At 50.6% G+C, this 25,297-nt stretch overlaps 7 protein-coding genes across 7 annotated transcripts; 4 read left to right on the top strand and 3 right to left on the bottom strand.

Moving 5' to 3' along the window:
• Window positions 1-135: 135 nt before the first annotated feature.
• On the top strand, window positions 136-1,194 carry VTN00DRAFT_6908 (uncharacterized protein; the record flags this gene model as incomplete). Its single annotated transcript, XM_069433596.1, has 2 exons — window positions 136-274; window positions 359-1,194. 2 exons carry the CDS (start codon window positions 136-138, stop codon window positions 1,192-1,194), a joined length of 975 nt encoding a protein of 324 aa, XP_069286962.1.
• A 1,691-nt stretch (window positions 1,195-2,885) lies between these two features.
• Window positions 2,886-9,959, bottom strand: VTN00DRAFT_6907 (uncharacterized protein; the record flags this gene model as incomplete). Its single annotated transcript, XM_069433595.1, has 1 exon — window positions 2,886-9,959. The coding sequence occupies one exon, from the start codon at window positions 9,957-9,959 to the stop codon at window positions 2,886-2,888; it is 7,074 nt and encodes a 2,357-aa protein (XP_069286961.1).
• Window positions 9,960-10,528: 569 nt separating this feature from the next.
• On the top strand, window positions 10,529-10,971 carry VTN00DRAFT_6906 (uncharacterized protein; the record flags this gene model as incomplete). The annotated part of the gene is made up of 3 exons (XM_069433594.1): window positions 10,529-10,589; window positions 10,706-10,766; window positions 10,869-10,971. The coding sequence occupies 3 exons, from the start codon at window positions 10,529-10,531 to the stop codon at window positions 10,969-10,971; spliced, it is 225 nt and encodes a 74-aa protein (XP_069286960.1).
• A 1,164-nt stretch (window positions 10,972-12,135) lies between these two features.
• On the bottom strand, window positions 12,136-13,512 carry VTN00DRAFT_6905 (uncharacterized protein; the record flags this gene model as incomplete). The annotated part of the gene is made up of 3 exons (XM_069433593.1): window positions 12,136-12,408; window positions 12,504-12,610; window positions 12,666-13,512. The coding sequence occupies 3 exons, from the start codon at window positions 13,510-13,512 to the stop codon at window positions 12,136-12,138; spliced, it is 1,227 nt and encodes a 408-aa protein (XP_069286959.1).
• A 410-nt stretch (window positions 13,513-13,922) lies between these two features.
• On the top strand, window positions 13,923-15,892 carry VTN00DRAFT_6904 (uncharacterized protein; the record flags this gene model as incomplete). The annotated part of the gene is made up of 7 exons (XM_069433592.1): window positions 13,923-14,031; window positions 14,162-14,293; window positions 14,418-14,469; window positions 14,526-14,575; window positions 15,131-15,526; window positions 15,605-15,695; window positions 15,742-15,892. 7 exons carry the CDS (start codon window positions 13,923-13,925, stop codon window positions 15,890-15,892), a joined length of 981 nt encoding a protein of 326 aa, XP_069286958.1.
• A 462-nt stretch (window positions 15,893-16,354) lies between these two features.
• On the top strand, window positions 16,355-17,629 carry VTN00DRAFT_6903 (uncharacterized protein; the record flags this gene model as incomplete). Its single annotated transcript, XM_069433591.1, has 1 exon — window positions 16,355-17,629. One exon carries the CDS (start codon window positions 16,355-16,357, stop codon window positions 17,627-17,629), a length of 1,275 nt encoding a protein of 424 aa, XP_069286957.1.
• A 936-nt stretch (window positions 17,630-18,565) lies between these two features.
• VTN00DRAFT_6902 (uncharacterized protein) lies at window positions 18,566-21,672 on the bottom strand (the record flags this gene model as incomplete). The annotated part of the gene is made up of 6 exons (XM_069433590.1): window positions 18,566-19,446; window positions 19,526-19,798; window positions 19,877-20,350; window positions 20,434-20,479; window positions 21,253-21,571; window positions 21,662-21,672. The coding sequence occupies 6 exons, from the start codon at window positions 21,670-21,672 to the stop codon at window positions 18,566-18,568; spliced, it is 2,004 nt and encodes a 667-aa protein (XP_069286956.1).
• Between the last annotated feature and the right edge of the window lie 3,625 nt (window positions 21,673-25,297).

Genomic DNA, 25,297 nt, shown 5'->3' with positions numbered 1-25,297 from the left:
AGGAACATGAACCACTCCAACCGAAAGAGAAGGACGACAGTACCTATCTCCTTGGCCAAATGGAAGGTTATAATGTTGTCATAGCGTGCCCGACAGAATACGGTACCACCGCTGCGGGCTCAAACCGCTACCAATATGCTTCGAACTTTTCCCCATATTCGCTTCGGGTTGATGGTTGGGGTCAGGGGAGGTGCTCCAAATCCACATCCTCAAGATGCCAAGGAAGATATTCGTCTTGGAGACGTCGTTGTCAGTGGGCCCAGGGGAAGTCATGGTAAGCTACGAGGCCGGCTTTTGGCTCTTCCGTTTTTGTTTTGCGAGCTTATGAATGGCTGTTTCATTTCTGATTTGAATACAGGGGGCGTTATTCAATACGATAGGGGCAAAGAGACAGATGACGATTTCGACATTCAATCCCATTTAAACAAGCCTCCTGGGATATTGCTGAAGGCAGTCAACATGCTTCAATCGGACCACGGATTTAAACGGGACAAAACGAAGGAATACATGGCTGACGTGAATGCGAAAGCTGAGATGCTTCCTGACTTCGGAGACTGCCACTTCCCGGGCCGAGGCCAAGATCGCCTGTTCAAAGCGGATAACCGCCATGTTAACGTTGAGGGCCGTCAGGACTGTTCGGCCTGCGATCTTAGGCAGACTGTGAGACGAAGGGACCGACAGTCAGATGAGCCTGTAGTTCACCTCGGTCTTATTGCCTCCGCCAATAGGGTCATGAAATCTGCCCAGCATCGAGAGAAGCTTCGAAAGGCGTGGAACGTGTCTTGCTTCGAGACGGAGGCCGCCGGTCTCATGAATGACTTCCCTTTTATTGTTATCCGAGGTATTTGTGACCACTCCGACGACCACAAAAACAAAGCCTGGCAACCGTATGCTGCCGTTGCGGCTGCGGCGTATGCAAAAGATCTCCTCAGGATAATTCAACCCAGCGAAGTTCAAAAAGCCCCACGTGCAGCGGACGTCACCAACCTTGAGCCGGAGGCTCCAAAGGATCCCAAAACCGCAGGTGATGACGTCTCCCGCACTGAGAAGAATGGGAATCATTCCGAAACGACCGGCAAACTCTCGCATCATGGCGGATACTGCTTCTTGGGCGAGGCCAAACTCGACAACGTGGATAAAGCGTTGGCTTCCGACCGTGACGCATTTCGGGAGGATCTGCGCAGGCTAATGTGATTTTGGTCAAAGACCTCCTCGGTATCGGCTTGGACTCGCAATATAAGCAGTTCATGAAAAAGTATAATCTGAAAACGCAATGGCACGGATTCGGTTTAATCGGCGCGTTGGATGGGTATAACTGCTATCACAGGAGCATATTACTGATTGGTCCCAGGCGGTAAAAGCTACGAGAAATTGCGTGGCCGCAGGGCTCACAATTTCACGCAAGCTAACATAGCCGGGTGTGCGCGGACTTATGTGATATTCGACACCGTAGTACGGCTGTGGGAATATGTTGAAGGACTGCCACCATCACAGTGACAAGAACACAATCTCCTGGCCATACCTTTGCCAAAAGGACCTTCAGATTCTTCCACGCAGTCCATATTCGAGTAGGACGAGGAGGAGGAGGAGGAGGAGGAGGAGGGGAGATTCGAAACGGGAACTTGGAATAACACAGACTTATATAGCCAAAAGCAACGAGTTCGAGATTGAGTCAAGGACGCTTGATCTGGTGATCTTCTAGAAGAGCAAGTAAATCAATATGAAATAGAGAATTAAAAAATAAAGGAACGCGAAAATAACGAATCATGCGTACGTAGCATCGCTGCTCAAGTTCCTGAAATACAGTGTATATATAGTACACCGAACCTAATCCCTCCCCGGTGGCAGCCCAGCCGTCCGCGGCCCGTTTATCTACCATTAAAAGAAGATTAAGCATTTATATATAGCAACACTGAACAGCTGACATTGGTGTGGCGATCGAACCAAGCAAACTGCTCGCTCGCTCACTGTGCTGTGCCCGTAGAGAAGAGAGGAGAGGGGAGAGAGATGACAGAGTTCCCAGAAGGAGATCATGTCCTTGTCCTGCAGAAGATGCTCTCTTTTTTTTTCACGTCGGAGACTCATAGATTGGGTTCAGTAAGAGGGATGAAATGAAAGTCATACTTTCATCCTTCTTCTTGCCTGGATGACCTTCCTTCCGGCGACGCCATCAAACAAATTGACGGGATCGGTCGTCATCTGATCGATGCAGATCGATGCAGATGCAGATGCCCTGGGGAGTGCGATGTCCTGATAAGTGGTACTGGAATTCAAAGGAAAGAAAAGGAAATTGTGAGGCTGTAGTTATTCATTTATTTATTTATCTATTTAATATAATCTAGATAAACTAGGTAAATAGCTGGCTTAGTAGAAGGTAGCTTATATTATATCATGGCCCGCAGAGGAGAGAGAAGAGAGGGTCGACTGACTGGATAGAACAGAATTCCAGAATATTTACCGATGCATGTAAATAATACATTGTATACATACACATTATGGATTGTAGGATGTGTAGGGTGAGCAGTAGTTCACATAAAAACAAGTCATCACTATTGTTGCGTAAAACCTAACTTTAACCTAACCTAGCCCCAACATGAGATGAATCCATGAAGATAAAAACAGGATATAATATAACATCTCTCTTGAGAGAGATGATGATGATGATGATGATGATTTCAAGCTAACTTTCCCCCCTCCCACTTCCATTCCATCCTCTGCGCCTATTCCAAATGAAGAAAACCGTGAAACCGACGTCAGAAAACCCTAAGACAAGATGCAAGCAGACAGACATGCCGGACAAGAATCTTCGATCAGGGAGCCAGACAGGTTGCTCAGTTCAATGGTATCAGATAAAACCATCTAGCGCTTAATTCTCAGACAGACGTCTAGAGTACTATCTCCACGTCACTATCATCGTCGACATCGTAGTCGACAGGAACCCTCCTCTCAACCCGCGGACAACTCGTCTTCTCAACATCATTCTCACCAAAGATATCCAGACCCTGCAATGACCCAAAGAACACCTCCACAGCACCCACGAATATTCCCTTCGCCGCTTCCATGGATTGCGTCCCGAGAGACGGATCAACGCTCACTTCCTTGTGCTGCTGACCACGACGGATAAAGTATTTCCCCTCGTGTCTGGACCAGCTGGTGCGGAGCCAGGTCTGCAGTTCACGAGACGCGAAGGAGCGGGCTTCCTGGAAGAAGCGAGGGACTGTGGTCGTGGCTGTGTTTCTTCCAGAGAAGACACCCCAGGCGCCGTTCGCGGTATCCGAATCAACAGCCATGGACGGGCCGAATAGGTTTGTCACTGCGAAGAGTGCAAATTGTCGAAAGACCTGAAGCTGCTTGAGAAGATTTTCTCCGGAGTCGGTGTTTTGGTCTATGTGGTTTATCACTGGTAGGGCGGAGGTTATCATCTCGAGGAAGGCTGCTAGGGAGATCAAGACGACCGGCTCCTCGAGCATGCCAGGATGGTCGACTAGTCGATGCAGAGCTCGATATGCGGATTCGAAGACCGTGTGGAAGGTGCTCGTTACTGATGAAACACAGTCGGTATCGAACGTGTCCATGTTGAACAACAAATCGCCGAAGGTGCGCGAAGTGGCCTGCAGAATTGGTCGGGCAAGGATCCAAGCAGCCGCATTGCTGAAGGCGCTTTCTATGTAAGCTGGGAACACGCATTGCAGCAGGAATGAGCGGAGGGTCGGCTGGTTCAGATTCCCATTTTCATAAGTATCCGCCATGGAAGTGTAGAGTTGGTCAACGAGGTAGACCTGCTGACCATCCACGGCCGCCCTTTCGGAGACACTTTGGACGAACATGACGAGCTGCTTGGCCACCTTGCCGGCGGAGAGCCTTAGACCGTAGCTCTTCAGTCTGGCGACAATATATGTTGGATCCGTAGCGGGAAGAGGGAACGAGGTAGGCTCCGTGAAGAACCTGTCTATCGGGCAGATTCCCTGCGCGTGTTGCTGCAAGAAACCAACGATGCGGTGGACGAAGTCAACGTAAGCTCCTTGAGCTGAGTCTGATCCGTTCCCGAGCTCCTGGTAGTTTGCTTTCATTGCTGCCATAAGCTTTGCAATCAGTTCCCTGTACTCTTCGCGGGTATTGGCAAGTCCAGAAGCACCCGTATCCTCAATCCTCTGGAGGTCTTCCCGCATGTTCGACAGGACGCTCGAGATAAGTGACAGTCTCCGTTGACCGAACTCATCTAGCGTGATGGCGTAACGGCCACTTTTTCTGTCTCTGGAGAACGGCAGGTTGCTGAGCAAGGGGCTTTCAGGATCGTGGTTCAACAATGCTTCCGTCAATCGGTGCTGGAATTTCAGCATTGAAGTTCTTTCCACGAGGGATGATACCCACATGCCAAGGACTTGGGCCTTGCATTCAGCGTAGAAATGAGGGTCCTTTTCGATACAGCTCGCCAAGAATTGTGGTGTGAATTTGCGCGTCTGCGTCGTTTCTCGAAGAGTAGTCCACGAGTACTCATCGTACGGGCTAAGATAACTATCCCAATGCCGCACACGATGCTTGACGAGCGTTTGCGCAAGGCAAGTCCAGCAGTCAACGACCTTGAGAAGGATTGCATCTTCCGGACAGTGATCTTCACCGAAACAGTTAGATACAAGACGGGAGACAGCCGGATGAATGACATTCTCCACGTGCTGAATCCCCGGGTTCGGTTGAGCCTGGTCATCCTCACATATCGCCTCGATACCAGTCCAGTCTCCATACTCCTGGCTATCATCATTCATGGCAGCTGCGACTGCGGACGCGGGAGAAGAATCATCCTTTCGAGCATAGGCCATCACGACCTCCAGCGCTTCAGAGACTACACCGTTTATACGGGACTGCTTAGGATTAAAAAGGGCAAACAGTTTCGTAACTGGCATCTTCGAGATGAGGACCTGTGCTTGTTCCAACGACCGTGCCGCTCCAACTGCGCTTTTCATCCCGCTAAGGGCGCCGCTCAGCAACGACTCGATCTGCCGCTGGTTCTGCGCGATGGTAGACTCGATTAACTGACGAGAGAATCGAACCTCGTGATTGCTCTGTGCCTCCACCTCCGTCCTAGCAAGGGAGTGTTGTTTCACCAGCTCAGTCACAAAATAGCCATGCCAGTCAGCGAATGCATCCAGTCCGGATTGATCCTCGTCCGTCGACAACTTGAATCGGACAAGTCTCGACCAGGAGCGAATGCTTATACTGCACGTTTCTCGATGGGAGCTAGCAGGATGAACAAGATTGCGGATTGTCTCCAGTCGAGGCCGGCATCCATCCGGAACGGCCCAGAAGAGCGTGCAGAGCAAATCATGGTGATTCCTCAATGCGTCCAGATCTTCTTGTCGAAGTGGCCTTTCTTTGGGATAGACACGGCCGTGATTAGGTAGCAGGCGCCACGCAAAATTTCGGACCTTCTTTTTGTCATACATGCCCGACAAGAAGCGTAGTCCGCTGCCTATGATCTTCAGCAGGATGTGGAAACAGGGATCTCCCAACTCAACCTCTATTGAAGGGCTGGTATCAAGCTGATCGAGAAACGACGGTGATCCGAAACTCTCCTCATTATGTAAATTATAAAGAGTATGTTTGGCAAAGAAATCAAACAGCGTGTCGAGGATGATCTTGCAGTCTCGCCAACCCCACACGTTGATCAGATGGAAACATCTGTGGAACAGCGCCCGACAGTAATTGTTGAAGGCAGCAGGCCGCGAGGGACATTCTGCATCATAGTGATCCAGCACTCTCAGGAGTAAGCGTTTGACTATTGTCCAGTTTTCGTAACGCCGTCTAAACCTCGATCCGACTTGAGCAATCCCGAAATTATCCATCTCGTTGAGAGGGAGGGTCGTAAAGATACCATGCCATATTCTTTCTAGAGCTTTGACGTCTTTCAAGGTTTCAAGGTCACCAGCACATAGAGACAACAGTCCAGCCGTGGTAAAATCCTCGAACCATCCCTTGAAATCATCCACGTTGCGCAGGATATGACTGGAAACCACATAGGCTTCCACAGGCGGGTAATCATCGTCGCGGATGCCTGCCTCACGCCGCTCATGCTTCTTGTTCTCTTCCAGAAAATTTCGAATCGCATCTAACCCTCGTTCGCTGACGGTAAGCGCGATTAGTTGCTTTGAGGTTTCTCTGACGATATTCAATGCTCTGTCTGCCTCAGATCGGGGTACAAGGTCATGAGAAGCGATCTGCCTGGTTTGGTTCGCAAAGACAAGATTAAAGGTGGCGGCCTTTAGACAGCAACTCCAGTTCTTCTGCTCAACATGGACCAACATTGTTATTTGGTCATTGAGCTTGGAGACCAGATCAACAGACCTTTGCACAAACGCTGTCCTGTCGACGGGATCAATGAAACAAAGCTTCTCTGAGATGTACCTGACCACCGATCTATAAAGACTACCAGTTTGGCGGACAACTGTTGCGTAGGCGGAGTCCTGTTCACCTCCGCCAGCTCGTTCCATATTTTCTGCAATAACGTCAAACACAAGGCCGAGTTCAGACGAGACTGTATCACTCCATGCGCTCCATCGAAAGGTTTGATCTCCTAGTTCGACGAGGAACTGACCAGCCTCCTTGTCTAGATCCCGTGCTCTGATATCAAGCGAACGCGTAAATTCACTACCCCCAATAAACGTCGATTCATGGAAGTAAGTTCCGAGCTGCAACGGAGCCACATTGAAATCAACTGTGTATGATGTCTTGAACGCGTCAAGTCCCTTCAAGACCGAAGCGGCAGTTGGAAACTCTTCTGCAGACACAGATGAGACCGCCCCAGAATCCTCGAATGTAAGCGTCGGAGGTTGTTGATGTTCAGCCGTACTTGCATCGATACGCCTTGGAGGGCGTTTCCTGACTCGTCGATGTTCTTGTGCTGCCGGCCTTTGGGGCGGATGCTCTGAGACGTTGGCGGATATTGTTTGCGCATTTTGCACAGGAGCAGCAGACGGAACGTCTTGAGACAGGTATCGATCGAGAGTCAGGTTAGGTCTGAACTTTCTCGGCAAGTGAGCTCGAGCATGTCGATAACTTCGATTGAGAGCCGCGAGTGACCTCTGGAATGACGATGCAGACCTCGAACCGGAGCCCGTCTCTGCAGCTTCCAACTCCGCAGGTCTTGGATCATTCCTTTTCAAAGATGAGACCGCAAAGTTTCTGGAAATGACCCATTGGTTACCACGACGCTCAGGTATAAGGGGGTTTTTGTAAATGATCTTGGGTCTCCGCACTTCAGTCAACGGCGCGGTTTGCATGTCTGGACTTGGACCCTTTTCCGACGCTATGTCCATTTCATCAACCCATCGCGGCCCAGGGTCTCCAGCGTCGTCATCAGGCAGTCTTCGGGAAGCTGGCCTACTAGAGACATCCTGTTTGCTGTTCGTTGAAAGATTCGCCAAAGGCTGACGCTTGCGTGGCATAGCCTGAGGCTTCGCAATCTTTGCTTTCGGAATAGCCCCCCTTTTCCAATCCCGCAGAGACATGTTGGCCTCTTCCGTATCCAGCCTGGTTCCAAGCCTGATAAACTTGCGACTCGGGCTTGCTCTGCCTCGATCTTGGCGGGAGCGTGCTTGTCGAGCCGCAACCCTAAGAAACAGCGGCTGGTCATGTCGAGGCCGCTGAGCAACGTCAGGGGCATCCAATATACCACGCTTGGGCAGCTTCGGGGACGAGCGCCTAGGTTTCCGCTCTCGGGTCATAGAGTCAGTGATTCTTGTCTGGCGCTTAAGGTGAGATCTTTTCTTGGTGGGCCAGATCTCCCCTTTGCTCCCTCCATGTAGATCGGTCTTGTCCCGTTTCGTATGTTTCCTTTCTGTGCCCGAGGACTTGCGTGACGTAGATGGAAGCATGTAATCGATACGGTTGTCTTCTGGAATATCATCCCCGTCCCCTACATCGCCAAAAGGATCATCGAACCCAACCAGACCAGCTAGAGTCTTGCGTGAGTCGATATTTGTAGACGCATTATCCCCATCAGAATCCGATTCTGGATCCTCTAACGCAAAGATTTCGTGGACTCTGCGGTTAGAGGGTGTCGCAGAACGGCTTCTCCTTCTGTTTATCTTCCTCGCAACACCCTTGGCGCCTTCTAGTTGGTTCTGGCGATTCAAATCTCGATGCCTCTGAGTGGCCTTGGCACGCTGCTGCTCTTCCTGTTGCTTTAGGTCGAGTTTCAACCAGGACGCTGGGAGAACACCTCTTATTTTCCGCTGGAGTTGTTTCACAATCTCCTCCTCGTCCTCCTCTGCGTTAGACTCTGGCTCTGAACCAGATGACGAAGCTTGTGACTGGTCAGGTTCCTCGGCACGTCCAGGGCCGGTTGATTCAACATCCACAATGCTAACTTCGTCAACGTTACTCTGTTTCGATCTCGACTCCGTGATGGGATCCGTGACAGGGGTATTTAAGGCCGGTGTAAAACCACGAGGAAAACGGAAACCGCTTGGGGCCTGCGTGGTCTGTGAAGACAAGCTTCCAGAGCTGGGTGGAGATGGAGGAATGTCGAAGATCGATCCACCAGTCTGCACTTCCCTGGGAGACGACGAGCCATCATTGACAACCACTTGCAAATTTGATGACCGCGCTCGTCTTGGGTGTTCACCATCCTGTCTTTCACGAGCATGGAAGAGCTTTCGTCGCTTCGGCAGGTGACTATCCTTGCTGGCCGACGTCGTTTGTCGAGGCCGAGGCGCAGACCCAGGAGTACGTCGCTGGGACCTCTCACGGACAATTTCGTACGGGTCTGGGGGCGACGAAGGTGGAAACTGAAATTCAGTCACAGGACTGCTCGACGGAGGCTCAGGGATATCAAGAACATCCTGCTCCTGGCTCTCATCCGCCTCTCTTCGCGGCCGGGGATCAAGATTCGGCATGCGTACCGGCTTGATGCCTCCTGCTCTCATAAGGCGCTGATACTGCGCATCCTCGAGCAGATAAGGATGCTTCTGGATTGGGTTCCGCTGCCGCAGCGACCTCCGCGTTCTCTGTTCTATTTGTTCCGTTTCTTCTATTTCCCGCAATACATCCTCCGGAACATCAAGAGGTGGAAGCAGGTCCTCTGGCTGATTATCAGGCTTATCCCCTCCCTGTTGGTAGTTCCCATTTTCGGCTGATGGAGAGTGTTTCGGTATCTCAGGCGGTGGAAGCATCTCCCCCAGCCTGCTGTCAGACTTCTCCGCTTCGCGTTGGCGGTCATCATTTGCAGGCCGTGGAGTGTGCAAAGATTCGAGAGTGGACGGCGGGGACGACAGAGAGGAAACGCTCTCATTCTCGTCCGGCAGATCAGGCTGGGTGTCTTTCTGCGGCTTGTCTTTTTGCGGCTTTGCGAGGGAAGGAACGGGTCTTTTTGGCCTCTCGTATTCAAACTGCAGCTCGTCCGGCGAAGAACTCGGGAAATCGAAGGGATCGACTGACGGACGCTTAACGACCTGCGTGGAAGCCAATTCCTGACTCGGACTGGGACTTTGTGCATCTGCCAATTCGGGACTCGAAGGCGGGTTCGTCTGGTCCTCCCCTACTGTAGACGCCGCATCCAGCATCTGCTGGTCGGCATTTCCATCTTCCTTCTCTTTTCCCTCTCCTTCACCAGCCGATTGCTTCTCACGTCCATCCACAGAATCAATCTCCATAGACTCAGGGCCAGGACTTTTCCAACTCTCGTTCTCGTCGTCCACGGAAAGCTCCCATTCCCGCTCCCGCTCTCCTCCCTTCGAGTCCTGGTCGTCACCAGACTTGCCCTTTCCCTGCACATCTTTGCCTCCGTTATTATTATCATCAATTGCCCCGTTCACATCTCCCTCATCGACGTCGGTATCAATATCCCTTGCCCTCTGCTGCAAGTTCTGGCCCTGGCCCTGGCCCTGGCGCCTCGATCCTTGACTCTCAAACTCGTCATCCTCGTCCGAGTCCGGCACGAACCCTCGTTCTCGCCATGATTCCATTTGTCAGGTACCCAATTCCATTGCTTCCGGAATCTAGACCGTCATCGCCCTGTTGTAGCCTTAGGACTGACTCCTGGTGAACAGTTGACGGTACCTGTAAAGCCACAAGTTAGTAAAAAGAAACAGGATTCCAAACAACAAAAGCTGGTAATTAAATAAAAACCCACAGTAATTAATTGATTAACAAGTAACAAACTGTTAATTTGTCTGTACCTCTGTTTCCTGACTGTCCTAGTCCGCACCAAACTCACCTCGCCTTCTGTCGACTGACTAGGAACGCGTTAGCGGAAAATGTGGAGAAAATACGCGCTGAGCGTGTCTCGCGCAAAGCTAGGTTGGGTTAAAGTGCCTGCCTACCGCCCGGGCCACCGGCCCTAGATGCCCCGGAGCTTAAGCTTGGTGGTGGTGGGCAGTGGTTAAGTCCGACTCCCCGACCCTCCCACCGCAGGCAGAGAGCACAGTGCTGCGGCGGAAGACACTCTACAAAAGAAAGATACCTCTTACTTTCCAACAAATCTCAACTCAACAATCAATCTGCACAGCGCAATCTGGAATCCGGATCGGAAACGATGAGCGGGGTGCGTGGCTTTGTTCCTGCAGCTGTGGCTGCCGCGGTGGGTGTTCTTACCGGTAAGTTTTGCGCCTTTGCGCATTGTCGCATTGCGTCTGTCTGTCCGTTGAATTCAAGAGTGAAAGACAAACTCTAATATACATACTAACGACGGATCTAATTGAATGAATTGCAGGATACTACACCTTCCAACCGGCCTTCCAGCATCTCGAGGCGGAGAAGAGAGCGGGTGTGCAGTACGTGCCTTGATTTATTTCCCCCTTATCTATCTGTTCATACTAGACTCCATTCCCCGCGCGAATATCTGATTAATTAATTGATTGATTGAATCGAAACAGAGCAATTACCAAACCTCCGCCTCAGCCGCAGTCTAGCACCGCGAGCAACAATAACGACAACAGGCCCACTGATAGCTCAGATAATCAGACGGAGAGGAAGTAGAAAGATGATCTATGGATAGTGACGAGAGACGACGAGACGAGACGAAGCATACGTTCGATGGCACATACCTCACAACGAGCTGATGATGAAAAAAAAAATTCGGCGGCGGCGGAAGCCCCAGGTCCTGCCATATATCTATTCAGATTCACGGTCCAGAAAGCGAGGGGCGGGGCCTTTATATATATATATACAGTCGAATGGAATATGCCTACGGTAGTGGGCCCTCCTTCCCTCTGTGCGAATGAGCGAGCGAGAAAGAACCTTCTACAAGCAAAAAAAAGGAGAGATCGCTCTCCAACCATCGAGATAGATACAGAAGGGAAGAAAGAAAAATACACGCGCCACACCACTCAGAGATGAATGAATCAATGGCTGGAATCCATGTACAGTACATACAATATACAGTGTAGCATAGAATGAAAAGTAAACGAAAAGTACAGATATGAGGACATGTTTTTCCTCCTGCTGATAGATAGATACCTATCAACCGAGCCAAGCTTTTTAAATAAATCTGTCGGGTTGAGATCTGGCTCGCACTGTATACATGGATTAGCTCTAAAGGACATGTAACTGCTTAGGAGTGGTGAATGTGGATACTCATTCCAGTAGCCAAACGCCCTTTAAACTATTGCTCATTTGTACAGTACTACCTTGGTTTAAAGGGATGGGAGGGCAAGGGGAGGGGTTCGGTTAGATTCCTTTCTTTCCTTGGTCATGTAATAGTTTTTGTGAATATTGTCAATAGAGGAGGGCGCAATGTCTACAATGTAAATTTAGATACCATATTTAGATGCATTCCTTACAATAAATACACCAGCTGCACCTCTAACTGATAATGATAAGAATGACTAGGATGGTGAATATTTGAATCTATGAAAAGGATTATTATCTCAATGCTATTTCCAGTGACAGGTATTCCCAATGCTTTCCTTTCCTTTCCTTAACCCTTTCAATTCAAGTCCAGCAGAACTCCACCCACAGTAATAACAATAACCCCTTTGACGGCCGAAAACTTACATCAAAAAAACCCCATCTAGTCAGAAGAGTACAAGCAGAATAACACACTCTCTGGCGGTATGGTATCAGAGAATCAATCCCCAGACGACGAGTGAATCTCGAACAGACGCCTCACGCCACTCTTGCTCTCTGATCAGCTCATCTCAATCAGACTTCCTCGACAAGCTTTCTGGACCCATTGGTCTCCATAGATGGTGGCGCATCGCCGAACACCCGCCCTGCAGGAGTGCCGAACCATTCTGGTGGTACACCGATCCTGCAGCTGTCGCGGCTGCTCACCCACCGGATCATCGTAGGGTCCAGTTTCTCGGGCTCCTTTTCCTCTGGGGCTCCAGGGGTGACCTCCGCGGTCTCTGCAGCCGGAACCCTGCCGCGCCGCTTGGGTGCTTGCTTTTTGAGGAGCCTGTTGATGGTGTCCATCTATATGACGGTCAGCTCGCGTTCGTGACAAGGGAATGACCCTCGTAGTTTGAGATATGAGGATAAAAACGCTCTAGAAAGTGTGGGATACATACCTTCTCCTCTTCGTTACGCTTCTCACTGAGGTTCTTTCTCCTCCTAGCCATTTCAGCACGGCGCATGGCGTGTTCCTCTGCGGTCAAGTGCTTCTTGACTTGCGGTTCTGCCCAAATATCAGTAATTGTAAAATACAGAATTTGATAAATAGCTACACTTACCCATGGGAAGCTGCAAGAAATCCCCGCCCAGAGAGCCTCGCTGGCGCTTGGTCATCCTGCTAAGATCGGGCGTGCTTCCTCTGCTTCCAGTGGCCGGCGTTGCCTCATCATCGTCGTCCTCATCGTCCTCATCTTCATCCTCTTCGTCCTCCTCGTCGAGTTCTTCGTCTTCGCCAGCGCCTTCAGCCATCTCTTCATCTTGCATGGCGCTCTCATCCTGATCATCAGGTTCGCCTTCGGCGTCAGACTCCAGCTCCGAGAGCTCTTCGTCATCGTCATCATCTTCAGCTACTTCCATTTCCTTGGCTTCCACGCTCTTGACTGGCTTGTTCCCGGCCGGTGTTACCGTCACAGCCGGGTTCCCTTTACGTTTCGACACTGGTGGCTGGGGCGGTACGTCGTCCATGTCGACGTCTCCGTCAGCATCGACGTCCTCGTCTTCCTCACCAGCTGCGTCCTCAGAATCGTCAACCTCTTCTTCCTCTCCATCTCGAAGATCGTCGTCGTCGCTGGTGTCGACTTCGACCATCTTCTTCTTGGTCCGGCTATTCCGCGGGCCGGTTACAATGGGATCCTCAGCAAAGATATTCACCGAGCCTCTGGTCGAGGACCCGCGCTTTGAGCCACTGGTGACTTCTCGCAGCTTGCTCGAAGGCATCTTCACGGTCAGGCGGATGGACCTCCTGGAATCTTCAGGTGAGTTCGACGGGGATCGAGAAACCGTTACTGAGGGAGAAGAAGCGACAGCACGGGTAACCCTAGTAGGTCTTGATCTTGTGTTAGAAACCGGTGGGCTCGATTCCTTGGCTGTAGCTGCCCGAGGGCGCAGGGAACGACGGGGAGGCATCTTGAATCAGAACACAAGAACAGAGAACCTGTGAACTGGAAGGGCAGAAGTGACAGGGCTTGCGAAGATTGGGTATCAAGAAGAGAACAGAAGGGAAGATCACCGCGGCAGAAAAGAGGCGGGGCAATGAGTTGGACAGCGGAGAAATGGGGTAATCTGTATCTGCCCGAGATCCGCAGTCGTGTGGATGCGTGTTACTTGTCAAAGGGGCAAAGGCATCGCAGTCAATCAGCGACTGCGGGAGAATCTGCGTCACTTCCAGGATGCATGGGCTGGCATCCAGGCGAAAAGAAAAGACAGAGGGACACAAAGAAGCCCATTCACGCAGTCAACGCCACCTCTCTGCGGGAGTCCTCCACACGAGCAACGAGCCAGGCGTCCCACTCGCGATCACTATAGGCAGAGAGGAAATGAGGATGACGGTCGTCTGCCGCGGCGTCGGGATCGCTCAGACGGAGGAGACGCTCCCGCCCAGGCCTGAGCCCGGCTGGGGGGGCCGGGCCTGGGGACGCGCAGGATGTTCGATGAGAAGAGCAGCAGGGACAGGCGTGCGGAGAACATCCCGACGGGCCATCGTTCCCGAAGACACGAGCAGCAAAAGGGAAGCCACAACGTACCTGGACGTCTTGCTGAGCACGACGGCTGCTAGGGCTGCCAATCGTTGTTGATCGCGATGCAGCGCGCGCGATGGTCGTACGAGGATTTCAGACCAGCGCTCAGGCTGTTGGCGGAGGCGGAGGCGCTGGACTCGCCGTTGGACTGAGCATTCTGCCGCTAGGCGGTGTGGAGCTGGCCTCCCAACGGCGCGGTTAGATGTACTTTTACAGGATCTGCAGAGCCAAGGGATCTACAGGCAGAACACAGCCCTCTTCATTATCTGCTGTCTTTGCTGGCATGTCCGCTAGTTGCTGTCGAGTTCGAGGAGCGCACTTTTGGTGTTGCGGGTGCTCTAACCTAGCATCCTGAGGTCTTATATGCTGAAGAACTGACTTAACAGAACCATCACTGTTCAGTGCCCCAATTTACCTGGGAAAACCCAGAACCGGGCATGCTCATCTCAGCTGTTAGTTCTCTAGAGAGTCTAGAAAACGTGTTCATCGACATGGAATAACGTTGTCATGGCGGAAGTGGCGAAATGAGTGTCACAGGGTGTTCAAAAGCAAAGGTTCGGAGCTAATTGAACTCCATAGTCTCGGAGCTTGCAAGGAACATAACCCATATGGATTGCCTTTGCTCTGACATAATGCGTGGAACCGCTGTGTCAATGACGGTCAAGCCCAAAGCCTGTCTGAAATCCGAAGTTGCCTGCACCTGCTGCCAATTCTGATCGCCTTTCATTGTATATTTAAATAGATCCTCTTCGGCCTGGAGAGTCTGATATTCCTCTGATATTCAATTCCTCAATCATTAGTTTCCCTCCGGATCAATTTTTGGATACAATTCAAACAAGATATCAGATATCTTACGCAAATGAGCTTGACACCAGAACAAAGTCCAAATTATCAAAGCGACGGTTCCGGTCGTGCAAGAACATGGCACTGCCATCACAACAGTGTTCTATGAGAACATGCTGAGGAGCATCCGGAGCTCAACACCGTTTTCAACACCACAAACCAAGTCACCGGCCACCAGGCCCGCGCTTTGGCCGGTGCACTGTACGCATACGCCGCAAACATTGACAACTTGGACGCTCTCACTCCCTCTACCAAACTCATAACTCACCGGCATTCGTCCTTCTACATACAGCCAGACGACTACAAGACTGTGGGAGAGTATCTCCTCGCGGCCGTGAAGCAGGTTCTGGGTAACGTTTGTACACCGGCTATTCTCAATGCCTGGACCGCCGCCTACTGGCAGCTGGCCAATATCTTGATCAACAAAGAGGCCGATTTGTATCGCCAAAGCGAAGACTGGACGTACTGGCGCAAGTTCAAGATCGTGAAGAAAGTGCCCGAGTCGGATGACATCACTTCCTTTTATCTTGCACCTGTGGATGGAAAGAGACCTCGTCCTGGTCAGTATATCTCGGTACGGGTCTACGTGCCGGGGCTGAAATACCCTCAGCAAAGGCAATATTCACTCTACCTGTCAGACCATGACATGACACATCCCGTTGTGCTCCTCCCCGCCGGCGTTGGCCTCACACCACTACTCTCGATGTTGAACACGCTTACCTCCTGGCCGTCTCATCCAGAGAGAAAAATCCACACACGGTGCACGCCGCGATAGTGCCCGGGCTTTCAAGGACCATGTCCGATCGCTCGCGGACGAGCACGAGAACCTGAAAGTGACCTTCTTCGCCAGCTCGCCCGCGCAGCATGAGCAGCGAGGCATCGACTTCCACCGTGACGGACAGGTAGATTTGCAGAAACTCGATTAGATTTTTGCTGGTAGGCAGGTACTTAGGAACGAGGGATAGAGTATGGACTGCAGAGAAGAGCCAAGTCGGGGCATGAAGCATAAGAAGATCCTGGATCAAGTACGGCCGACGAGGTGGATACAGTACTCATACAGGCAGATAGAGACAGATAACCTCATCTCGACTCAACCTCATGCACCGTAAGGAACTGGCAGCCTAGAGAGTGTACTCTATACATACAGAAGAGAAGCTGAGTACATATCTATCTATACATCTGCCCCGGCACCGTCCCGCAGGAGAAGCAGGTACCGTGACCGCTTCGTTACCGTACCGGGTCGCCAGCCGAGGTTGGCGGAGCACGTGTGGAGAGCCGTCCTCGCTACCCCGGACGGAGACCGCAGCATATGATATATCTCAACTCCTCCAACCTCTTTCTCCCCAACTCCTATCCTTCTATTCAGGGCCTTGAGCTCCTCATCGACCATGGCCGGTCCGGATGACAAGAGCTCCTCCATACCGGAGTGGCAGCAGCAGGCCAGCTCTGCCACTCCTGACGAGTCCTCCGCATCCGCCCAGAGCTCCGAAGAGGCGCCCGACACTGCGTCCAGAGACACCCTCCTGGAGCAAGCCACCAGGTTTCTACAGGATGAATCTATACGCGATGCACCGACAGACCGCAAGATCGCCTTCCTAGAGTCCAAAGGGCTGAAGGGTGACGAGATCCAGAAGCTGCTGGGCGTCTCCCGCAACGCGGAGGCGACTAGCCAGGAAGGAGACCAGAGAGAAGACGAGGCCATGTCTTCAACATCTTCAGACGCTAGCTCAGAGGCATTAGTAGAGACGCCATCATCGTCGTCGACATCATCATCAGAAAATATCCCGACTCCTACATCTTCCTCCGCATCCTCCACTACGACGACGAAGACCGCCCGCGACGTACCCCCCGTCATCACCTACCCAGAATTCCTCCTCCAACCCGCCAATCCACCTCCTCTTTTCTCCTTCCGCAGCATCCTCTACACCCTCTATGGCGCTGCTGGTCTCGGAGCCAGCGTCTACGGCATGAGCGAGTACCTCGTCAAGCCCATGCTCTCGAGTCTGACCAACGCCCGACACGAGCTCGCCCAAACAGCTCAGCAAAACCTCCGGAAGCTGAACGACAAGCTGGAACAGAACGTCTCCGTCATACCGCCATATCCTTCCCGGGCAGCAGCAGCAAAAGCCAACGCCTCCGACACGGACGACTCGGACTCAGTCACCTCAGACCCGACAGAGCTCTTCCACCGCGACATCGCGACGCAGACGACCCCAGATCTGGCCCGCGGAGTCAGCACTCCGTCTTACTTCACCAACGCAGATGCGGAGAAAGATTCAACAAAGACCGCCTTGGGCCACGCAAAGCGTCTGGACATCCTCCGCTCACACCTCCGCGAATTCCTCGAGGCGGAAAGCCAGGCGGGAGTCGCCGATGACCTCGTCAAGGACCGCCTCGGCGAGCTGCAGACCTACCTCGACAGCCTGACGTACAGTGGATCGAGCTACCTCAGCTCCAGCATCTACAACATCTACAGCGCGACCGGCGCCGCAGACCTCGGGGGCAGCAGCGTCGTCGGTGCCATGACGGGCATGCGCAAGGGCGAGGAGGACGCGATCAACAGCTTCAAGGCCGAAATTAGAGGCGTCAAGGGTGCCCTGCTCAGCGCGAGGAATTTCCCCGCAGGCCGTGGCGGTCGAATTGTTGCTGGTGTGGGGAGATAAAATGAAGTGATCTGGAGACTACCTACCTAACTTAGTATCCTACCACCTTGTCACGTTACGTTTGCCTGTATCTCTGCTTGATTCCCGGAAGATATGGAAAGAACATGTACATATATACATAGTTATCTACCTACCTATCTACCTCTACCTAAGTCACGTTATAGGGCCCCAGCAGGCGTGGGTGGCTGCTAGATGATAGATGAATGAATCGGAAAATGCCTACTACAGAACTACCTACCTACCTCACCTACTGCGGACCATTTCTCTCAACCCTCAACCACACACACGCATATACACAAAATGCATTGAGGAATTTTTGCTTCGGTAGTCAATAATCACATCATCATCATTCATAACTTTGACATTGAATTTTCGCACAGCTAACCGGCCCGGGGCTTTCAATCTTTCAATTTTTCTAACCCCCTCTACCTCTGAATCTCAGATAAAACGTCATTATCATTATTGGAACTGTGGCTCTACTCTCCAATCCAGTGTCTATTAACCTAACTAGGTAAGTAGGTTAGGTACCTAAGTAGAAACTGGACTACATAATGGACTTAGCATGCTGGTATATGAACGGATGAATGTTGTGCCTAACTCAGCCCTTACAGAGATATATATAGTAGGTATAAAAAAAAGAAAAAAAAAGAACGGCACTTGCGTATTGCTGGTAATCCCAGTAACTTTATAAAGAAGGGGAGAGTACAGTAAGCAATAAGCAGTGAGTTTTGGAAGAACTGATGCAGCATTCTATGACAAGTATGTACATAGATCTACCTAATCTGTCATACCAAGTACTAGGTATGCACATTAGGTCACAATGTTTCCTTACGCAGCCAAAGAGGAGGAAAGGAGATCTCCAGAACTGACTTTTTACGCTTCCAGATCTATGCCTAAACCTCAACCCCCGCCCCCTCGGTGGACTCCTAGAACTCATCAAATTATCTCCTCTCCGCCGGGAAGACGCACACGGTACCCCGTAACTTCACGGATGTCGTCCGCAACCACATCGATTGGGGTAAAGTAGGACGCAGCCGAGACACTTGACTTCCCCCATAGAACGCCAACAAGCTTTCCAAGGGCTTTCGTGATCACCCAGGAGCCGGAGTCCCCATGGTCGCAGAATCGTCGGCCATGATGATGATAATGATGATGATGATGATCTGGTAAAACCGCCCACTCCATCGACACCGTTGTTACGCGACGGGTGGCGGCGGCGGCGGCAGCGGTGGTGTACCTGGAAGCGATGAAGCTCTCGACATGGTTCACCACTCCCTCGGTCAGGCCGGTAGAGCGGCCGACCTTGTAGACCTGGGTGTCTTCTTTTTGAAGTCGTCGAAAATTTGCAGCGGACCAGGACCGGACGGTGTTGATGGTGGATAGATCCTGGAATGATACGAGCTGCAGAGATCCTTCGGATGCTGGGGTTTCTTGGAGATAGTTCGTTCCGATCCGCTCGGGTTTCAATTCGATGAGACCCCAGTCGAGTTGGCATTGGTGTGTTGGAGACACTCTGAGGCCGGAGCTAGCGAAAAGCGTTCCGATCTCTCTATCGGCAGAGGTGGCATGTGAAATTCTCTGCCGAAGGATGGAGATGTGTGTATGGATGTAGGCCAGGTCATTGTTGATCGATGCCAATTTGGTTGCATTTATCTGATCTTCTGCCTGCTGCATCTGACACCGGAGTTCTGTGTCAAGGTAATGGTGCCTCCCAAGAGTCTCATAGTCTCTAGCAAGACTAAGCCTGTGATCGACTGAGCTAGGGTGTGAAACTCGCACGAGATCTTGAGCACCCGTAGCTAGTGCAACAAACGGTTCTAATGTAGTTGACATTAGTTAACCTGCGATAAACAAACAATACTCGATCATCAAAAATGCAGGATCACATCAACGTACCAAAATGATCATTTGGAGGAAGGCTATGCTTCGTATCGTCGTAAGGTCGAAGAACATGGTGACAGGTAAGACCACAAATCTTACTCTCTGAAAACCCTTGTTTACCAAAGAGTTCCAGATAGCCACCAAAGGTGCCAGCTCTCCATGGAAAGCGGTCAGTCCCGATACTGTCACCTATCTGGGGTTGGACATGGTATGGGACATCAAGAGTCACACTACGCATAAATGCATGGAGTTCAATATTGCCCTCAACGAGCTCAACGAACAGATTACCTGCAGCGATCTAGGTTAGATCTGTTAATACGTACATAGTAAGGGGGGGAGGGGGGGGGGGGGTGGTGAGAAAAATACCAGATAATTCATGGATTTCCCGGAGCACGCCCTGAAGACGCTCAGGATCCAGCGAAAGCTCCTGCACAATAATAACAATCGAAGTATCGTCATGAGTAGTGCTCTTCTCCGTGAGCTGCCTCCGCTGAAAACACTCGACCGCAACCCATTTCAACCCTGCCTGGTCCAACTTGTCGATAGTTTGACGGGCCACATCTCTCCAACATGGCACAATCGGATGGTTAGCATCCACAACAAAGGAGAGGATTGGAGCAGGGAGCACGTTAGGTTCAGGGTCGAAGCCCGGGTCGATTGTAGGCAGATTGTTGATGGTCTTGGTATGAGGATTGAACGGGTAGATGACCCGTCTAGGTGGAGGAGTGGGCCATGCCATCTGGAACTTGGAATCGGTGGATGGTCGTAGTCGTATAGATGTTGGAGGGTTTGCCAGGAACGTCTTCGCCTTGCAGACAGCGAGGGATTTTGATTCTCCTACTGATATCATGTTAATGGTGCACTGTCCTGTGTGGTTGGAGAGCTCCATCGGGCTTCCGGGGTCTGAGTGGATGGGATGTTACTATTTATGAGAAAGTGCTTGGAGATGACCGATGCTTGTGGTGATGACTGAGAGGTGAAGTCCGTCAGGTTCCGTGAACAAGCTGATAAAGTGGATTCTCTTTATAGTCTGCCGGAATATTCATCAATAAATCCTTTCAGGAAATTGTTTACTGTCTCCATATGTCGACCAAACTCTCTGGATGTAGGGGGTTCTGATTCTGAGGATCGTCTTCGGAAGCATCGCCTTATTCCCCTCATCCTCGTGTTCCTTTTCGACCTTGACACTATGAACCCCCATCAAGCGTGGGCGGAAGGGAAGTGGCAGGTCAGCTGGGCCCGTCGTTGCTTTAGTCCTCTCCGCTATCCAGCTTCACTGTTTGCAAGTTGTGGTTCTTCTTTGAGCTACAGTTCTTTGCTTTCATTTTGTCTAGTCTGGCTTGGATCCACTTAGTTTTCCTCTCCGGAGTCTGGGAGCACACCACCATATGTTATTTCTGTCTTTCATTCTTAGTTCTTCCGAAGCATCATGATGGAATTGGGAATGAGCGGACTTGACATCATGATGTTCGCCCTCCCGATCCAATGTGAGTCTGTGATGCATGAGTACCAGTGCCAACAAGGTCTATGCAGACCATGATTCAATAGAGTAATGACCATATGAAGCTGCAGATTTTTACTGCGCACAGACTCTTCATCTCAGCATCAAGCAGTATGTGCTGTGTTCCCCGCTAAGGGCTCAGAGTGTCACACCGTGACAGTCCGAAGTCTTAGCGCCGTGACTTACCCAGACTGTGTAATGAGGTGAGCGAACTGGGTCAAAATGGGCCTCTCAGCTAGACGCGACCGAAAGACGCCTTCAGGCGGGAGAAGACGACGTAAAGCAATCTCCGACGAATTCGATCCCCTGCGTAGCGATTTTCGACCCGACAGAGAAAGGCATAGGCTGCATCGAGTCCGGGTTCAAATTTCGTGTCCTCAATCTGTACGTAAAAGTCCAGAATGTTGGCTTTCCACTTATCGAAAACCGGCGCAACTTGCGGAGAAAGGGTGATGTTAACATGGGACCGTCTCTTGGATTGTCGGTTGGCACCTTGAGTGCGACGCGAAGTTTTGATTTGAAATCGGCTGGGAGTGCTCTCCAGAAAGCGGCGAAGCAAGCTGTAACCTGAATCGATTAGTTGAGTTCCTTCCAGCTAGCAGACAGCTAGCAGACTTATAGCGTCATCCAGAAAGAATTTGTTATCTAACTTATTGTCCATATGTTACGTGTCTCGACTTCACAGGCGCGAGTTAGGCATCTTAAGAAAGATTTCAGCACTGCAATATCCATTTTCCAGACAATAAAAGACGATGAAGATAAGAAGTGAGAGAGCACTCCGCCTGCCAGTTCTCTGTTAATGACACATGGTTAATGATCCGTTAGAAGAGATCGAGGGTCGGCTGGGCACATGGGCCTGCCGAGGTGACAGATATCAGCTTCTGGCGAATGAACTGGGAGGCCCTGGCGCTCTTATCCTGCTTCCCGATGACATTGGTGATTCTGTGTAAGTTTTGGAAAGCGATAAGTATCGTTTTCCTAACAGACAACAGCTGGGAAAGAAAACTGCCAATGCAAGGGTCAGACCGCCAGCCAATGATCGAATCGCTTGTGCGGGTTGGCATCCGAAGTCAATTACCCCATCCTGATCGGTTGTCCCGGAAGGGAAGATCCCCAAAGTGAATCTTTCTTCTGTGGTAGCTAAGGAGAAGAGGAAATGTGGTGAAAGGCCATGTTTTATGTGGGGAGACTACATTAGGCAGAAATAGGGTGTAAGGACATGAGCTGAGGCACTATAATTAGGTCGAAAAAATATACACCCGAATTAATGGCTTAAACTATACTTTCCCCCACTTATACTACGGACTCTTCAAAGGATTCCAGGGTGTGACACTCAACTGCCAGCGAAAAAAAAAGGATATGGTACGGTACACGTCGCCTTAGATCCGCACATCATCAGCACTCTTCAACTTGTCTCTTCCACCTCTGACATCCTCATCTTCGGTTGATTTGAATTCTGGTCCGGCCTGCTATCGACCACCAGGACTTCCAGTAATTGGACAATTCCTCGCCACGAGACTATGTAGGAATTGCAGTCTAAGTCGGCGTGAAATGCCAATTAACAGGACACAGTGTAGGCAGAGTGTATCCAAGCCTAGTGCCGGAAACCTTCGAGTTCACAGAAAGCGATTCTCCTGCCTATCCTGCTTACCCCTGTCAGATCCAATCATGTCTGTAGTGCTGACATCCCTCGACGTTTTCGGGACATCGCCCTTTAAACCATACCGCAATCGACATAGCTGCCGCAGAACTGATTTCTGATGCCCTCACCGGCGCCTCGCTGAATAATATGCTAGGCACGAAAGCTTCTTCCCCCTCGACCCGAGTTATCATCCAGAAACATGGTGGGCTCTGATATTGTGAATGCCCTCATCACTGCTCTTAGTCATGCATGCTACGCCTTCCCTATTTCTTCATTCACGGGCAAGTGAGATTTCACTTATTAGCAATTCAATGTGGATGTACCATTAACGAGTGCAGAGTCTACGGTTATGTTTCCAGTCGTTTCTTGAACGGGGTACACGCAGAGACACATCTGAGTCTTCTGTTTTTGCTTTCTGAGCCTTGCCTTAGCGCCCTCTCCCATTACTGGTATCGAAGTTTCGAGGACGTCAAAGGTTTGTGCCAAGAGAGTCAATTGAGCAGGTGAGAGATCCTTCAAGCTTGTCTCTCCGAAAAGCATTGTTATAGTGTTTGGTTCCCTGGTACGCAAACTCAGTGTCAGACGCACAGATAAATGTTCTCCCCAACTTAAAGACGGATTTTAGTACTTTGGACCGTTGGATCCTCAAGTGTGAGAGTTATCCAATCCCCTTCTCCTGGAGTTTTGTTGTCCCCCTCTCTCAAGACCTCCATGGTCACAGCAACCATGGAGAAAAGGATTTGCAGGATGCGAACGGCACAGTATCTGCATGTCCCTCTGACTGCAGCTAGAAAGAGCCTTGCTGCAATCTTGGCTTTCTGCAATGAGGAGTTTGGGTTTCCCGCTCGTTCTTTCAACATAATCCCGGCCTGCGTGCCTTCCAGTAGTCTAGAGGGAACCGAGATAGAGCCACCTCTATAGGTTAGCGGACAGTACAAGGCACAGCCTTTCCGCTGCTCAGCTCCAGTACACAAGCCTTCTGTTCCCGTCAAAGGTTCCCATTCTGCGTCTCCCCATCTTCTCCGAGCTTCCCCAATGACTAAGCACAGATGACCACCGCATTGTAGGAGGAAAGCAATGCTGTAAATAGATTCCATCAGTTCACTAAATGGCTGCTGAAGCCTCCAAGAACTTGCTTCCAGTACGAAATCTGGACCTTCACATTGTTGAATCTGAAAGGTCTCCCAGGACTGATTAAGATGAAATGAGTATGGTTCTAGTCTCTTGGAGGTGGCTGGACATACCTCAGCCTTTTTTCGACTGAGTAGATCTATGGCAGTCACTAGATGACTTGGCAGAGCATTGCATATCGCTTGAAATTTGGAGCAAAACATCATTGCCTCACAAGATAGGCTGGACAGAAGCACTTGCAGCGTGGTTGAGATCAAAATTAGGGTGACTATCTTGCACGGACAATTCTTACAAGGCAGCGGAAATACTGAGTCTTTATAGACTGTTTTCTTATAATCTCTGGCAAAGCTGGTACCTTACCAAAAGTGTAACATGTCCTCGGCACTGCAATAAACTTTTGTCTCAAGTTGAGAAAATACACATGCTAGATTACCCTGGTGTAATGGCAGGCCTCAGTCTCCTAGGCTGGGGCTCGTTGGGTTTATCTTGAAGACAGAAAGCAAGGGAAAGAGATAGATTAGTAGGCCGTTACTAGCAATGTTACTATCAGGATTGCTATTTGAGTTGACCACAGGGTCCTAATCCCCATGGTTAAGGAGCGTCTTATATACATGATGAGTTCTGCCCGGAAACACCTATCTGTTGGATCATGACTATGGATCATGGAGGTGGATCGTAGACAATCCAGTATGGCCACATGACTAGACCTCCCTTCGCCAGCCCCTTCAGTAATCTCTAGGCTGTGCTGTAACACTACCCCCCCCCCCCCTCCCTCAAGGATCTTCAGCCTGAATATTAGTTTATAATTGGGCTCCAGTAACTGTGCAGTCCGATTCTTTCTTCTTCCTTGCTGTAAGTTGTGTTATCATGCCTCCCAAGCACAAACAGTCTGATCCTGTCTCTGCTAAGCATCGTGAAAGACTTATGTTAGCTGACAAGATTGATTTACTAGGCGACAAGATGCCCATTCCTTGCAGTTCCTGTTTATTACTTCAGGCCAGACAGAAAGAGGATAAGCTGGAGATTGTTTGCAAGATGGATCCCAGGTATTCTTGTTGTGGGGAGTGCGTCCAACAGGGTCTGACAGCCTGTGATGGGACTGGGTTGTCTGGTTGTTACAGCACAGCCTAGAGATCACTGACAAGGCTGATAAAAGGAGGTCTAGTTATGTGGCCATACTGGATCATCTATGATCCATCCTCACAATCCAGGTCTACAATCCACCTTCATGATTCATAGTCATAATCCAACAGATAGGTGTTTCCAGACAGAACTCAATGCCTTACACTTCTTCTCTGCAAGACAAGTCTGCTCTTAAGCTAGTTTCTTAAACTGGGGAAACTATTAGCCTTGCAAAAAGAACAATTCAAAAAACAAAATATGCACACCTTCAGCAGTAAAGCCAGCCACATCACACTTAGATAATTCTGCCAAGTGCCAAGATACAGTTGCTACAGTGTTTTGAACAACTCTTCAAGACTTTATATTTGAGACCTTCATGTTATGATCAGCG

This window comes from Thermoascus crustaceus, assembly GCF_041956765.1.
Source record: "Thermoascus crustaceus strain CBS 181.67 unplaced genomic scaffold VTN00scaffold_4, whole genome shotgun sequence".
NCBI lineage: Eukaryota > Fungi > Ascomycota > Eurotiomycetes > Eurotiales > Thermoascaceae > Thermoascus > Thermoascus crustaceus.
This window is presented reverse-complemented; position numbering and strand designations above follow the sequence as displayed.